Raw genomic sequence first — 15649 nt, 5'->3', positions numbered from 1 at the left:
TAACTATAGCCTAGCCGACAAGTTTCATTATATCTTTCATTCTATTTGTGACATCGCTAAATCCCAAATCATATACCTTGCCTCACTCCAACTTGATATTAAACTTTTAGATTTTGAAGTATGTCTCCAAACTAAGAAGTAACCCACATGCAATTTCATTGATAAAACTATCTTATCAACAAACAACATGCAGCTAGGTACATCCTGTTGAATAAGCCTATTAAGTTCATCTATAATGTAGAAGATAGGAAATCAAAGCCAATCCTTTATGTAAACCAATGTAAGAAAAAACTATACAACCTAACAAAACAATAGGGTCACATAATTCCAAATCCCAATCTCCTCAAACCTTATGATCCCTCAATTACATAATCTCTTCTTTTTGTTTTCTTCTTATTGACCATTGTTAATTTAGGAGCCGTTTCTTTTTGTTTTCTTCTTATTGAACATTGTTAATTTAGCAGCCTTTTTTATAAGTAAAATTTAGGGGCATTATCTTGCTTTTAAATGATAGTCCGAAAGGAGAAAATATGTGACAACACGTTTTTCAAATACCTTACCATCACCATCAGATGAATGATTCCCAACAAAGTCACTCAAAGCACAAAACCAAACGATAGAGAGGTGCAGTTTACTGCCAGTGGCTCCTAAATCAATAGTGCTCCGTAGGAAGAAAGCCGAGAAGTAATTACATGCTTGAGAGATCATAATGTTTTTCTCTGTCACAAACAACATTCCATTTAATAGTTCTCACAGAACATTTGACTTACCCCTGGCAACATTTATATATCTATATATATACATATGCATATAGTTTTTGGTGGGTATGGCAAGTACATTCCACCATGTTCCTAACCGAAACGTTTTCTTTCAGGTGCTGACCAGGATATGAAGATTATTTATGAAAACGTCTTCAAGCCCCCAAGGGGACTCTCACCCAAGCATGTTGCATTATCAGCAGATAGCAACCTCTTTTAAATTATCCCTGCAATCTTTGCAATCTTTTGGTTTAATGCTCAGATAGATCCCTTTTTTTTTTCCCCCTGGTCTTTAGTTAATTCAGAGTGCAGGAACAGAAACAAAAACTTTCTTTCAACTCTCCAATTATTGTCCATACAAACACACTAAAAACCGATAAAAGGGTCCTTGATGTTTTAATCTGCTGTTAATGTTCCTAGCATAACATCCATCACTACTTAACAAAGACACGTTCTTATTCAAAATCCTCATAATTAACCATGCAAAAAAGAGCAAATAACACATTGGTAAATGAATATCTTACAGTAATGTTATAAAATTGTGACAAGGAAAGTCGCTGGCCTTTAATTGCATCACCATGACCAGTCAACTTCAGAAGTCCCTGACCATAAGCAGCCAAGTTTTTATTTGAACTGATGACTGAGTTTTCCTGCCAAAGACAAGGAATAATAATGAAAACCTCATACTGATTTTGCCAACAAAATTGGATGAGTTCCAAAAGCCATACCGTAAGAACAACAAGATTCCTCACTTCAAGGATGGAAGTAGTAACAGTTCCACCACCATCGATTTCGATTCTGGAGTTCCACATGAGTAACATTTTGACAGACACTCTAAATGCACCATAAACCTTCATTTGTAGAAAGAGCTATATTAGAGTACCAATAGAAGAGTTAGCAAATACCTTTGTAGAAAGAAAAGGATGACAACAAAGGTTATATCCCTCACATGAGAAATACAAAAGGAAAAATTTAGAGTATTACATATTGTCATATTGATAATGCTAGATAAAATAAGTTGCAACTTGATGAGGAATCCGAAAATTAGGGTGCACTTCTTAGGTTGGCAAGAAAAAGAAAACCAGATGAAGGAAAAATATTAAAAGGGGCAATTTGTTTAAAAAAATAGAGAGAATTATGTAGACCAAATAAGCAACAATACAAATACAAGAGTAACATAGCCAGGGGTCTGTTTAGTCATTGTTTTCGCTTACTTTTATTTCCAAATTGCTCTAACTTCCAAGTCTAGGTAGAGTTCAGCCCTTTCATATTTTCAGAATATTTATCACAATTTGGTACATTTATACCATTTAAGTTGAATTTTTTCCTTTTAGTGCAAGAATGTTCACATCCCTCACTGAAGTAGTCACATGGATTCATTGCATAAAGTGAATTAAACCATCTGAGATGAAAAACAGATTAAAAATAGATTCATTGCATAAAGTGAATTAAACCATCTGAGATGAAAAACAGATTAAAAATAGATCAATACTGAATGCCAATCCTAGGAAAACATCAACCATCATGCAATGAACTATTAATCAAATCACATTGACAAGTAACACATTCCAACTAAAGAGCCTAAACTTATTGAGTTAACTATACTGTGGGTTACAACTAAGAGCCTTTATAAAAAATTGAATCAGTAACCAGTTACGAAATTGCCCCCATAAACCTCCCAAACAAATCAAACTCTACTGAGACTTCAAAAGCGTTCCAGCTTTCAAACTTAAAGCTTTAACTTTGTTTGTTATCTTTTTCTTTTCTCTTTTCCTCAATTCTACTCTTTCCTCTTTCTTCATCTAGTAGAATCAGAGGATTGTCAATTTTAAACATTTGAGCATTTATGAACTAGTGTGCAGGATCATATTGACCCATCAAAGTAGAGCTGAACTCAACATGTGCACTTAATGGTCTTAGCAACTTGTATTAGAGCTAAAAATAAAGCTGATTGACTCAAACTCCATTAAAACTGGCCCAATCATGCAATGTATCAGTGTTTAAATTCAGCCTGGCTTATGAAGGTTTACCTCAACCTTATGCTTCTCCCTTCCCAATAAATGAAATTCGGACTTAAAATAGTATTAGTGTTAAGTTTAGCCATCCCAATTCAGGAATCTAATGGTCTAAAGCAACCTGTGTAGAGCAAGCTTCGACAAGCTGATCAACACATCTTGACTCAATCATTCCATCATTCCACCTCTATTAAAGAAAAAATTTATGGTCTAAACCATAAAGACAGACTACTCTTGCTTTCCACCAGTGCTTGCATGATTCTTACACTCTATACAGTTTTATGTTTCAAACAAATTCCACTTATTTCTACAACAAAAAACCCACTGAGCCACAGCCAAATAGAACCCATTAAGTTGATAGGATAGGCCTTAAAACAATAACCAAACTCATTTCATTAGTGTCAAGCCCTAATTGTAGAGTGATATTATATGGAACAGAAAAAGTATCACCCCGTCGATGAAACGCATGGGCATACGCATAGTTGTCAAATCAAAAATCATATTCGTGAATTGAAATCCTAATTTTGGGTATTATGAATCAAATCAAAATGGACCGAGAATAGTAAGATTCGGCACAAACGATTAACAAAATGATGTTAAACAATCATATGTATAAAAAAAAATTAAATTGATTATCACACGTGCTACAATTGCCTCATATAAGGACATTATTACACTATCTACTTTGGAAGACGTTGCCTTCATAACAAAGATGTGAGTCCAAATCCCATCAATCATAAAATTATTTAGAAACTATAATATCTTCTCTCTTGACAATAAACCTAGCAATCCAAAACAGAGTAGAATAAGAAAAAAGAGTGAATAGAAACACTTTTAAAAGGTGTGTATGCCTATTGTTCAAAAAGAAAAAAATAGTACTGAAACCACTGGGTCTAACTGACCTGACTGTGTTATTAAGCCTTAAAAAAAATTTAAGACAAACATAATCTTAATTTAAGACGAGAAAAATCAACAGAAAATAAAAAAGCACTCATCTTGCAGCGGGTACTCAATTTCAAGCTGTATATCTACCGGTTCGGGTATACAACCATCCCTTTCACCATTCAACTCAGACAGTCATGAAAAACTAATATGGAAATATACAACTACATGAGACAGAACTTAAATTAAAATTTCGTATTTTACAAGTAAAACCCTTACCTTTATGCTGGAATCACTCATCAAAAGTTCTTCTGCAACAACCTCAAATTCTGAGATTGGATAATCAGACAATCCGAAGATGATGCTGCTCCCGCAAAGTAAACTAATTTGACCTCTCACCTTTAAAACCCAAAGGTTGTAACAGAATCTTAAAAACTAGTTTATATTAAACATTCAATTGTAACGCAATTAGAGAGAGAGAGAAACAAAACATAATAGAAAATAATAATAATTATCACCAAAGGTTGGATTCCCTTGAACAAAGAAAGTGATTCAAGCAGCGAATATTAAAAATTATTTCATATGAAAGAAAAAATTATTTTGCAATATAGGAATTGACAAAAAGTAGAGCACATCACAAAGACCTAAATTACTTTCATTTCTTTTTTTATTTTAAAAAAACCTTGAAAGAGCTGGCAATGTAGACTAATAGTAAAATAGAGTGACCCAATTTCCTTTATTCTTTATTCTTTTCTCTCTTTTTTTGGGATACAAAGAACTGCAGAGTGAAATCTCTTTTTATCGTATTGTGTTTATACACATCAAATCACAGACTCTTAAGTTTTTTTGACGACTTTAAAAAAGTAGTGCCCAAGCAAAGGAGATACCCAAAATAGAGATTGATATGAAAATCACCTCAAGACGTGAGAAAACTTCCACAACTACTAGTTATCTCTCTACTTCCTCGAACCATAGGTGGTAAAGCCACCCTGAGTCCCTGACCATTATATTATGTTGGGTAGAGTAAATCCTGATAAGTGTTAAACACTAACCACCTAAGTTTTGGAGTTAGGGTATTTTTGGTATTTCACAATTCTGCCTTGTTGCCCTAATATTATGTATTTATAGTTTAAGTGCCACATCTCTTTGTATTGTATTGCAACTTTCTTCAAATTGTAGTGAAACCACAGCAACCATGGACATAACCAGATTTGGGGGTGAACCATGCAAATCTTTGTGTTCTTGTGTGCTTGATTTAGATTCTTGTTCTATTCTTGTCTATGTTTCGTGTCTCACCAATCCTGGTTAGGTGTATCAATTCCTAACATATCAAACATACCACCATTAAATCTAGGCTCCTCAAGGCCACATACATTGCTAGAATTCTCAAAGCCTTACTCACGCTGCTGTCTTGCAAGTTCATAAAAGACAATGGAAACTACTCTAGTGGTTTTCCAACACAACCACCCACTAGAATTGAATCAAACTTGTAAAATGTCTAAATTCTGCACAATTGCCCATTTTCAGTGAACAAATCACAGACTCCAACACTCAAAAACACGAAATTGCCAGGCAGTCATCATGAACATCAGAAAGAGAGCTAAATGTATATAAAACCATCAGTTGAGATATACGTTTCACTTTGTGCATACAAGGAGAGACACTAAAGGAGTTGAATACAAAGATAGGAGGAATCTCTATGGCAATGTCTTTTAGTGCATACAAAGAAGACAATAAAATTTAATGCAGTCATGAGAAAGCAAATAAATGTGTGTATACATCACTATATACAAACTTATATTTCAAGGAGACTATGGCTTGACAACCTGAACTCTGGTCCAAAGCAGAGGCACCAAAACTTTTGCATTGTTCTCCACATAAACATTTGACCACAGTGGACTGGTAGGAAAATCCAGCAGGGGTGTTTCAGTTTCTGTTGTAATATTGTCATTCCCGACTTTTAAACTCAGTACTGAGGCGTCATAGTAGGTGCCTGCTGCTCCTGAATTCCAAGGGCAGCCAATACTATAACCACCTGTCAGAGCAAATATAGATCATGTAGCATAACTGAAAACCACCCCAAAAAATTGATATTTCCAAGAGTGACCTTAAGAAAACTAAGTATCTATTTAAGGTAACTGAGCTTTTTGTCGGTAAGTATCTCCAATATTCAATATGCAGACAGAATAAGGTTCAAATATTCATAAAACAATCATGCATACATGTGTCTAGTTTCACATGTGGAGAATACAATTAGATGCAGCCTCACCATGGCATTGGTATATTTTCACATGTGAAGCTCATCAGCATTAAAGTTAAATTCTTAAGAAGCAGGAAAATTCAAGGTTCCAACAAGGACAATGAACCCTGAATTTAAGTGGATTGACATCAAATTGTGTTAGAAAACCTAATCAAAGAATTCAACTACTTTGGAAATCCAAGCATAGACTAGAACCTCTGTACATCAGTTTTTGGAAACACCAGTAGGTACTACGGTTTGCCTTCTAATACCATTGGCCTTCCAAGAAATTCTTCATCTCTTCCATGTCTCCCTATTCCCAATGCCACTTCCCTCCTTATACTTTGCTTTCCTCTCCCTCCTCATCTTCTTCTCAACTAAACCACCCTTCCCTTCAAAATCTTTGAACCTTTTTCCATCTGTCTAAATATATTTTCTTAAAGTCTTTGAATTACAAGTTAGTACCAAGTTGAATAGTTTTAGGCATAAACAATTGAAAAAATATATGTCAAACTCCAGAGGCACTGATGATGTTCATACAGCTGGTGTCAACATCCATATGAATGAGGTTCTTTCTCTAAGTAGATTTAGTCATACTCATGGTTTTCTGGGCCTTTTCCATAAATTTTGAAGATATTTGAAGTTTTCTGAGGGCCTCTGATTAGGAATTGGAAGGAGGACTGATGGCCAAAGGGGTTTCAAAGTTTTCCTACATACACGTGGTCAGCTTTGCGTGGGAAAGGCCAGGCCCTAAACAGTATTGATCGCTAATAATGAGTCATAGTTCTTCACAGAGGGAGCCATCAGGTTCTTGGTTTAGCAATGCAAAGTGCATTAAGTAGAATATTTCCTTTCTTTCGTGTGATCTTCTGTGGCATCTCTCCAGTATTGGTGCCAGATTTAAGCAATCAGCTGCTGTTTAGAGTCCTTTGGTCTATGGAGCTGGCATGAGTGACATTTACAATTGATCCGAGTATTTAAAAACTCACTCATATATTCAAACAATTACATCTCACCCTCCAACTTTAAAATTGATCCAAGTATTTAAAAACTCTTGTCATGTGTCTTTTTTTTATACATTTCCTTTCCAAGTTTCCCATAAATATGTACATAATTTTTTGTTCATAACAGTTCGAAAATGCAAAAATTTATTTAACAAAGCAAGTTGAGAATCTCACATAAGAGTGAATTTAATAGTTTGATAAGAAATAGTTGCTTCTACTAAAAATTGCCAGATGCAGATATGATCAGTACAAACCATGCACAGTGACTTTTACGTCTTCTTGTCTGCTGTAACAATTCAGTGATATTCTTCCGCCTCCGCCTCCACCCCATCCCCTCCCTCCTGCTGCACTTATAGTACCGAATCCCTTCCTATACAATTAAAAATAAGAACAAAAAAAATTGAACTGGCAAGTATCTATACAGTAGATATGAGAACATAACTAGTTTATGACTGTTCTAGTGTCTATAACCAAAAATGCGCTGGTATTAAGTTCATCCCTTTAGCATCTTTCTCAAGTTAAAGAAAAACAAATAAATCAGAAACAAAATAGTATTGAAAATGCTGCTAAGAAACAAGAACTAAACAAAACAAAACTATTTCACTTGGTGCCATATAATAAAAAATGAAAAGGTAATGATCCATTTTCAGCAGCTTTTCTCAATACACAAGCCTGTTGGGGTATTTTGTAATAGTGTAAAGAGTGTACTCTTAATAAATCCCTAAGAATCATGCTCGTTGCTACAAAGGCTTCGTGCTAGATAAATACAAAATTCAATCAAAATATACACGAGAGCAACATGTAACACTAGAGGGTAGTTGTCATAAAAAAATCAAATCGGAGAAGTTAATTTTCTTTTTGAATAACAACAAAATTTTATTAAAACGGGAAAGAGAGAGAGGACAAGAAGTCCTCTTACAAGGAGAGAAAAAAAGAAGAAGAAAAAGCAAAACCAATCGCAAAACTCTAAACTCTAAGAATGGCAAACAGCAGCCCAATCCCTAGAGATCAAAAACAAAGGGACTCCTTTAAAAGGAGGAGATACAAATGCCCAAAAAGAAGCCAAATATTCAGCCCTATCCCACAAAGCCTCTACACTTACTTCCTTGTCTTCAAAAATTCGAACATTTCTCTCCAACCATATAACCCAGAAAATAGCAAAGACAATGCCTAACCACATCGTTTTGACTTTCTTGGTACTCCCAAACCCATCAAAGCGAATAAGAAGCATATGCATGCACTCCCGTGGAGCAACCCACTGCACATCGCATAACCTGAAAAGACGCTACCATAATACTGTAGCCACCGGGCAATGAAGAAAAAGATGATCCGCTACCTCCAAATTACTGTTGCACATCACATAGCATTGGGGGCATAGAGAGTGATTAGGCCTTCTCCTCTAAAGAACATCATTAGTTTTAACACCCTTTTGAGCCAAAGATCACATGAAAAACTTCACTTTATGAGCAACACCCGCTTTCCAAAGTTTCTTATGAAAAGGGAACAAGGGAACCGAGGGATTATCAATAATCTTATCAAAAAAGGATTTGCATGAAAAGACCCCAGAAAAGACAAGATTCCACACCCTACTATCAGAAGACGAAGAAAGAGAAACCCCCTCGAGCACAACCAACAAAGAAGCCAATTCCCCCGCCTCCCTATCATTCAAGTTTCTAATGAGATCAAAATTCCAGGATATAGGTGTCATAGACGAGCAAGCCACCAACGCTATAGACACATTTGGAGAATGAGCCAACCTGTAAAGAAGGGGAAAAGATCTAACAAACGAAATATCCCCTAACCAAACATCCTCCCAAAACCGAACATTCTCCCCATTCCCCACTTTGAATGAAAGACAATTAGACACAAGAGGATACAAACGAGAAATGGATTTCCACGGAGAACAACAATTGCCTCTATTAACCACCTTAGAATCCCTACCATTGGATTGAATTCCATACTTGCTTTTAATAACTGAACACCATAACAACTCACTTTCAAGAGGAAATCTCCACAACCATTTGCCCAATAAAGCACTATTCCTAGCAACGATGTTTCCTATAACCAAGCCACCCTTTGCCCTAGAAAGAGAAACACTCTCCCACCTAACCAAATGAACTCCTTTACCCTCCTCACACTCTTCCCAGAGAAAATCCCTTATCAATTTCTCAATCTTTCTTGCAATACTAACCGGAACTTTGAAAAGCGACAAGAAATAAATAGGAACAGATACGGATTGTACCAACGTATACCTCCCTCCCTTGCAACAATAACATTGGAGCATTTTTAGAATTTGAACTTGACATATTCCCAGATCACAGTTCTAATCTCAACTCCGCTGGTCCCAAGCCCGGGTTAAGGAGGAGGGTTGTGTGTTAGGTAGCCGACAGCCAACACGTAAAAAAGCCGCTCGGATCCCTTATGAAGAAGGATTCATGTAACCGACCCCATTTGATGGGACTTAAGGCTTGGTTTGGTTTGGTTTGGTTTATAACAGAGCTGATATGGTTAATCTCTTTGCTTTGCCCACCCCTCCTCCCTTAACCCCCTCCCCCAGAGCATGGGTTCAAATGGTGTTGGATGCACAACAGGGAATATCCATTTTCAACCTATAAATCCCTACTATCACACATGGCCCCCCTCGATTGCAACCTGCAGCTAGCTCCTTCACATGATGGAGCAGGATATTACACCCAAGCTAGACAGCTACTTGCGTTATTGTGATTAATCTGACTGAATGTAACATATGCTCTACTTGGCTCCCTTCAATTCACTTAACATCATTTGATCTTTAAAAAAAATGTTCTTTCATGACAGGGATAATACTTCATAATCATGAATCATGACCCCAAGGGGAACCCCAAAAAAAAAACAAATTATTAACTCCAATACCCCACGACTGAGAAAGAGCAAAGCAGTAGCTATACCAAATGTGGAATGCAACTAGAGACGCCCTTTTTATTTGGGATAATTTAGAGGAACTCATTGCATAAAATCAGAGGTGAGACCGATCATTTAACCATCATAAACATGTAAACCAACAGTGCAAGAGTTTATTGGTTCATCAAGAGAATCACCAGTTGTGTACCCATCTGTTGAATAAAAATATGAAATTTAATTGACAATGCAGCACATAAACACATCTCCTATTATCAAAGAAAAATCCCAATAAAGCATACAAGATAAAAGTACCAAACAAATAAAGCATTAAAGCTTTCTCTATCCTTCCAGAAAAATCTGAAAGGCACGTAGAAGGAAGCTCCTTTTGGCTGGTTTAGTGGTTTAATGACAAATCAGACATAAAAATAGACAATTAAATTCTAACTTTTAAAAACAATGAAAATATGCAGTGTCGTTGAAATATTTAACGCATTTTTGGATTTGGTTTCAGATTGTCAAATTGGTATTTTCTTCTATATGACCCAAATATGTATAAAAGGCAATTGGGGGAGTGGAGAAGGCGGATTTTCTAATGGAGAACTTATTTTGTTGTCATAAGCATGGGTTAAAGACTTTGGAAGTGACTATCTTGAAATCACCTTTCCCATGGAGAAGCTACTTGATCATCTTTGCCTATGAATCTAACCATGTGAAGTTCACATTGTGAAGTGATGTATACTTTCTGTGTGATTATGTTTTTTGCATCTCTACTTTTCGTGCAAACCCATAACTCATGTTTATTTCTACACCTCCAAAAAGAAAAGAAATACAATTAAAAGAGCTCCAGTGTTTGATTGTTTTGAGCAGGGATTAGTATGTACTTACAGCTTCAAGGCATGTATAATGATGCTTCCACCAGAACCCCCTCCCCCATCAGAACCTCCATCCCCTCCTTCTGCAGTTACAGATCCATTTAAAAAGAGCATGTCCTTCACGTCAAGCATAACGCGTCCTCCACCACTCCCTCCAAACTGATGTTCAGCAGAAGTGCCACCACCCTTACTCCCATAACACCACGGTGTAGCCAGAGTAGACCAAGCATAAACATCACCCCCCCAGAAATTTGTCTGATTACTTTTCAAACAGGATGCACCTCGGCCACCATGCCCTCCACCAGCTCCTTCATAACCCACTGGTGTACCACTAGTCTGTGAAGGTGGTGATCCACCCAATGATGTTGTATTTATAGAAGAATTATGTTCCATAGTCAGATTGGCAGCAGAAATAACAACAGAACCAGCAACAACAGCAGCATATGGACCCACTTTAACATATCCAGATACATTTAAGTTTATCAAACAGCCTTCTATTGGACACACAATTGAAACATTAGGAAGTATCTTCAAGTTCCCAGTACCAAACACATAAAGATCAGTATTCAAATACAAGTTTGAATTCAGCAGGCAAGTAGTGTTGAATGATCCAACACCTTCCAGTTCCTCACAAGATACTGAATCATTAGACAGGGATGAAGAACCTGATGTTTGAATATAGATAGAGGTGCTGATATCAGAACCATTACTTAACAAGGAACCAGCGTAGTTAGTTAACCCATTTTCTGACTCAATGGTCCTACCCCTATATTGCCCTGAACTAAAGGAAAGCACCGACGCGATAATATGTCCAGACAAAATACACCAGCAAAGATAGCTATGAATTAGCACAGGATGCATCGCCCCTCACGGACAAAATTATAAGATTCAATACATGCACGTAGAATTGCACACAAATCTTAGGTTGTAACTCAGCTCAGTAGGGTTAGTCTGGTCTGACCAGTTGCATGTGAAGTTCCTTCAGACCATCTTCAGTATTCATTTAAGCCCTCATATGTTGAAGAAAAAGAAAATTCTTCTGAATACTACCACCGGTCCATTCAAGATACAATTGAACTTTCCCCTGCCATGGAGACAATCAATTAATTTAGAGATTAATTTGTTTGTAGGTAAAGTGAACAACCAAGCAACAAAATAAACATCTTAATCTTTTATTTTGTTGACATAAATTGGACACCAGTTCCAGAGACTACACGCTTAGAAGTACTACACAATACAGAAATTTGGGTCAAAAATAACTTGCCCAATGTGGAGGTCAAATAACACAAACTACAAATAGCAGCTATGTAAAGCACTAACTAAAATCAAGCAGTATGAAAATGAGTACATTGTTCATGAATGATTGTATTAAAAACATTGTAAAGTAATGATAATTTTCTGGTCCCAAAGTCAGTATGCGACAGTTATAGCTTTGGTTAAGAAGCCTAACAGCAAGTATATAACCTCTACACCCCACAAAAATGCTTTTTGGTATAAAAGGGAGATCCTTTATAGTGTTTTAGAGTCATAATTTTAGCTATGTTGTGTTTGTTTTGATCCTTTACAGTGTTTTAGAGTCATAATTTTAGCTATGTTGTGTTTGTTTTGTGGGATTGGGATGGGGATGGAGATGGAGATTGAATAGCTAAAAAAAAATATATGGGGCCCACATGTACCCCAATCAGGCCCTTCCCATGTTTGGGTGGCCACTTTGGAGCCAAACTTGTAATTCCCACTGAACTTGGGATAAATAATCCCCACCCATGGGATAAATAATCCCCTTCCGGATTATCTTCCCTTCTCCATCCAACAGTCAAATAATCCTCCAAATCATGTCATTATGTATCCCATTCTAACCAAACATAAAAAAAAATTTAAATACTCTAACCAAACATAGAGTGATAGAACGATAATCCCAAGGTATAAAAAAAAATGTGGGGCTGACAGTGCTAAGTATCCCCTTTATCACTATAGTACAGGTCGTTTTTCTTTATATTTTGTTACATGTTTTTAGTGTCAATCGCATTTTGGTAATTTTTCAATTTCTGGACAATGAAAGTGGTCTGGGTCCACGGTTCATAATTTTGGTCAAGTTAAGATTGGTGCTGTTTATATGGTTTTCAGTATGTCTTGATTCTTCTCTTCTATGGAGTTGAATTCAAGAGAATTTGGTATTATATTTTTGAGATTTTGCTAGCCCGCCCTTTTCTTTTTTCTCTTTCTTTCCTTCTTCTTCCCCTTCTTCTCCGCACAAGAAAGGAGACTATTGGTCTCAGGTTATTATTCACAACCCAATAATACTCCTTTTGCAGAACTGAAACACCACAGATCAAGCCTAGACAAGCAATAACACTTTTGACTATTAAGTCCACACCCATAACACCATAAAGTAGTTGTCTACAGAATTCAAGCGATTAATTAGAAGATTCCTACAATTTTCAAGCCAAAATCATATATTCCATCTATAAACACTAGAGATATACTTCTAACATTTAGAATCTTAAATCTTAGAATCTACTCCAACCATAAACCCACCACAACAATCCACTTGTAGACTGCCTTAAGCTATATTCTAATTTTTTCCTACATCATCTACTGGGCATATTGCATAACTACAAAACCCAAGATATGTGTTTATATATTAAATATTTTGTCAACACAATGGGGAAGTGCTTAATCATCATGAGCTTGACGATCTTTGTAAACCATGGATGCATTAAGCCCGACTAGGCAAACCTATTGAGTTTGAGAGTGAATAATAGGGAAATCGAGCTTAGTTCAATGGGAGATGTACAGGATATTCAAGGGTTAGCTATGGGCTTGGGTTTCAAAGTGGGCTTTCCCATTTCGGCATACCTAGGGTTGGTAGACGATGTGGTTGAGAAGTTCGAGAGGGGATTAGCAAGTTAGAAACAACAATATCTTAAAGGATGGAAAATTGACTAATTAAAAGTACTCTTGCTAGTCTTCCAACTTGCTATATATATTTATTCACTGTTCCTAATTCAATGGTAGAAAGGCTACAGAAACTTAAGAGAAATTATTTATCAGAAGTTAATGGGAGACAAATTCAAGTACCACTAAGTGGACTAGGGAAAAATGAGTGCTCCTATCATGAATGGAGGTTCAAGTATTCATCACTTAAAACTTTTTAACCAAGTTTTAATATGGGGAAATGACTTTGGAGAGATATATTGAATGAAGAAGGCTTATGGAGAAGGGTGGTTGATTGTAAATTTGTTGTCAAACCAAGGGGGTGGACCTGCAAGGAGGTTCAGGGTTCTTCTGGAGTTAACGCTTCAAAGGATTAGGAAAAGTTGGATATATTTTCATAGCTATTTGAGGGTTTGGATTGTTAACAGTTGGAGAGTACAATTTTAGCATTGACATGAGGTGCCGAGAGTATCCCCTGCAAGAGGCTTTTCCAAACCTGTTTAGCATTGTTGTTGATAGAAATACCTTTGTTTCTAACTATTTGGGGATTACTGACCAATGGATCATTTGGAAAACTAGCTTTATTAGAAAGGGGTACAACTGAGAATAGGTGGCAGTGGATGATTTGTGTACATCTCTAAATGAATTGGAGATTAAAGGTGAGAGGATAATGTTTTGAAGTGGCCAGTGACAATGGGAATTTTTCAGGTAGGTCATTCCAGTCTTTTCTTGCAGATTGCACAAGACTTCTTTTCATAATCTTGATTTGGGAAACAGCAAGTTCTACGCTTTCTGCGTTCTATTCAACAAAAGAACACACCAAAGAAAAAATTTGAAATTTTTTCCACCTCATGTTTGCAAAGAAGCAATCACAACTTATCAGGAACAACCCAAAACCGATTGTGAAGTGATGTCAAGTAGTCATGTGATTTTCAACATTGTATACTCATCAAAACAACAAACACATGCAATGCACATCATGTATTCAAATCTTCTCCCAAAAAACATAAAATAAAATAAAATAATACATAAAATACATACAAATATATTAATTCCTAAATAAATTCCGAACAATCAAGCCTAAAACAACAAAGTAAGCCAATACTTGAAACACAACAACCTTGAGTCCTCATTTTCAAATGTCAATTCGCATTTTCGTCAATAAAATCAAAGATCAGAGAGTCAAAGTCGAACAAAATCAACGTAGCCAGATTTAATTCTCAATAAAAAGATGTAGAATTTCAAAATTTCAACAGTTATATGCATCTCAACATCTACATCTACAACTGAATATATATATAGAGCGAGAGAGAGAGAGAGAGCGCACCAAATATGTGAAAATTCCAGTCAATCTACGAGAGAAAGATCTCTCTCTCTCTCTATATATATATATATATATGTGTATATGTCAGTGTTTCTCTATCTATTATACTGTGTTCTGTGTGATGAGTGAGTGAGAGAAGGTGTCTAGCTTTTTGCCTTTCTTACTTGTCTCTCTCCTTTGCTTTACTTTTCTTTTCTTTTTTCTCTTTCGCTTTCGTTTCCTTGTCCAACTCTCTCCTCTCTCTCCTCTTCTTCCTCTTTCTCTCTCTTGTCAGTGAGTGAGTCTGCGCGAGTCCAAGCTACGCTTTTGCATCGCTGGACTCCGATACAGATCCACTCGGCGAGTTTTGGGAGCTTTTATTTGCACATTCCCATCCTCCTCATCACAGACACTTAATAAAATTTATTTGTATTATAATTTTATTTTTAAATAAAATTAGGTCAAGTTTGGCTAACTTAAAAAAGTATACTTATTTTATCTTTTTATTTTTTTTTGGGTCACATCAATCAACATTTTCTCTCTATTTTTTCTACACATAATACAAAAAAAATCAAAAAGTACACTTATTTAGGCCTAGTTTGGGAAGACTAAATAAGTGCACTTTTTGACTTTTTATGAAATATGGGTTGGGCTTGAAGTGATGTGTTAGAGAAGTGATGTGACTTAAACAAGATGATGTGACTTAAATAGGATAGTAACTTTTTGACTTTTTGTCTTTTTTCAATCATGCCAAACTTGGCC

General features: G+C 36.1%; 1 protein-coding gene across 7 annotated transcripts in view; it reads right to left on the bottom strand.

Moving 5' to 3' along the window:
- LOC114281136 (MraZ) overlaps positions 1–15238 on the bottom strand; it is a 42433-nt gene extending 27195 nt beyond the window's left edge. For 2 of the 7 annotated variants that reach the window (XM_082902182.1, XM_082902183.1), the window contains exons 1-7: positions 15073–15238; positions 10664–11734; positions 7153–7268; positions 5482–5690; positions 3935–4054; positions 1487–1609; positions 1283–1408 (exon numbers count right to left, since the gene is read on the bottom strand). In XM_082902182.1, coding sequence (XP_082758308.1) covers positions 1283–1408; positions 1487–1609; positions 3935–4054; positions 5482–5690; positions 7153–7268; positions 10664–11511 — 1542 coding nt within the window. In that variant the 5' untranslated portion in view covers positions 11512–11734; positions 15073–15238. Of the gene's footprint in view, positions 1–1282; positions 1409–1486; positions 1628–3934; positions 4055–5481; positions 5691–7152; positions 7269–10663; positions 11735–14911 lie in introns of all 7 variants that reach the window. The other 5 variants (XM_028223582.2, XM_028223584.2, XM_028223583.2 and 2 more) reach the window with 4 other exon arrangements.
- Positions 15239–15649: the final 411 nt, after the last annotated feature.

This window comes from Camellia sinensis, chromosome 13 (genome assembly GCF_055761805.1).
Source record: "Camellia sinensis isolate YWXY chromosome 13, ASM5576180v1, whole genome shotgun sequence".
In the NCBI taxonomy this organism is placed as follows: Eukaryota; Viridiplantae; Streptophyta; class Magnoliopsida; order Ericales; family Theaceae; genus Camellia; species Camellia sinensis.
Note: the sequence above shows the minus strand (reverse complement) of the source record. Positions and strands in the feature narration are given on the sequence as shown.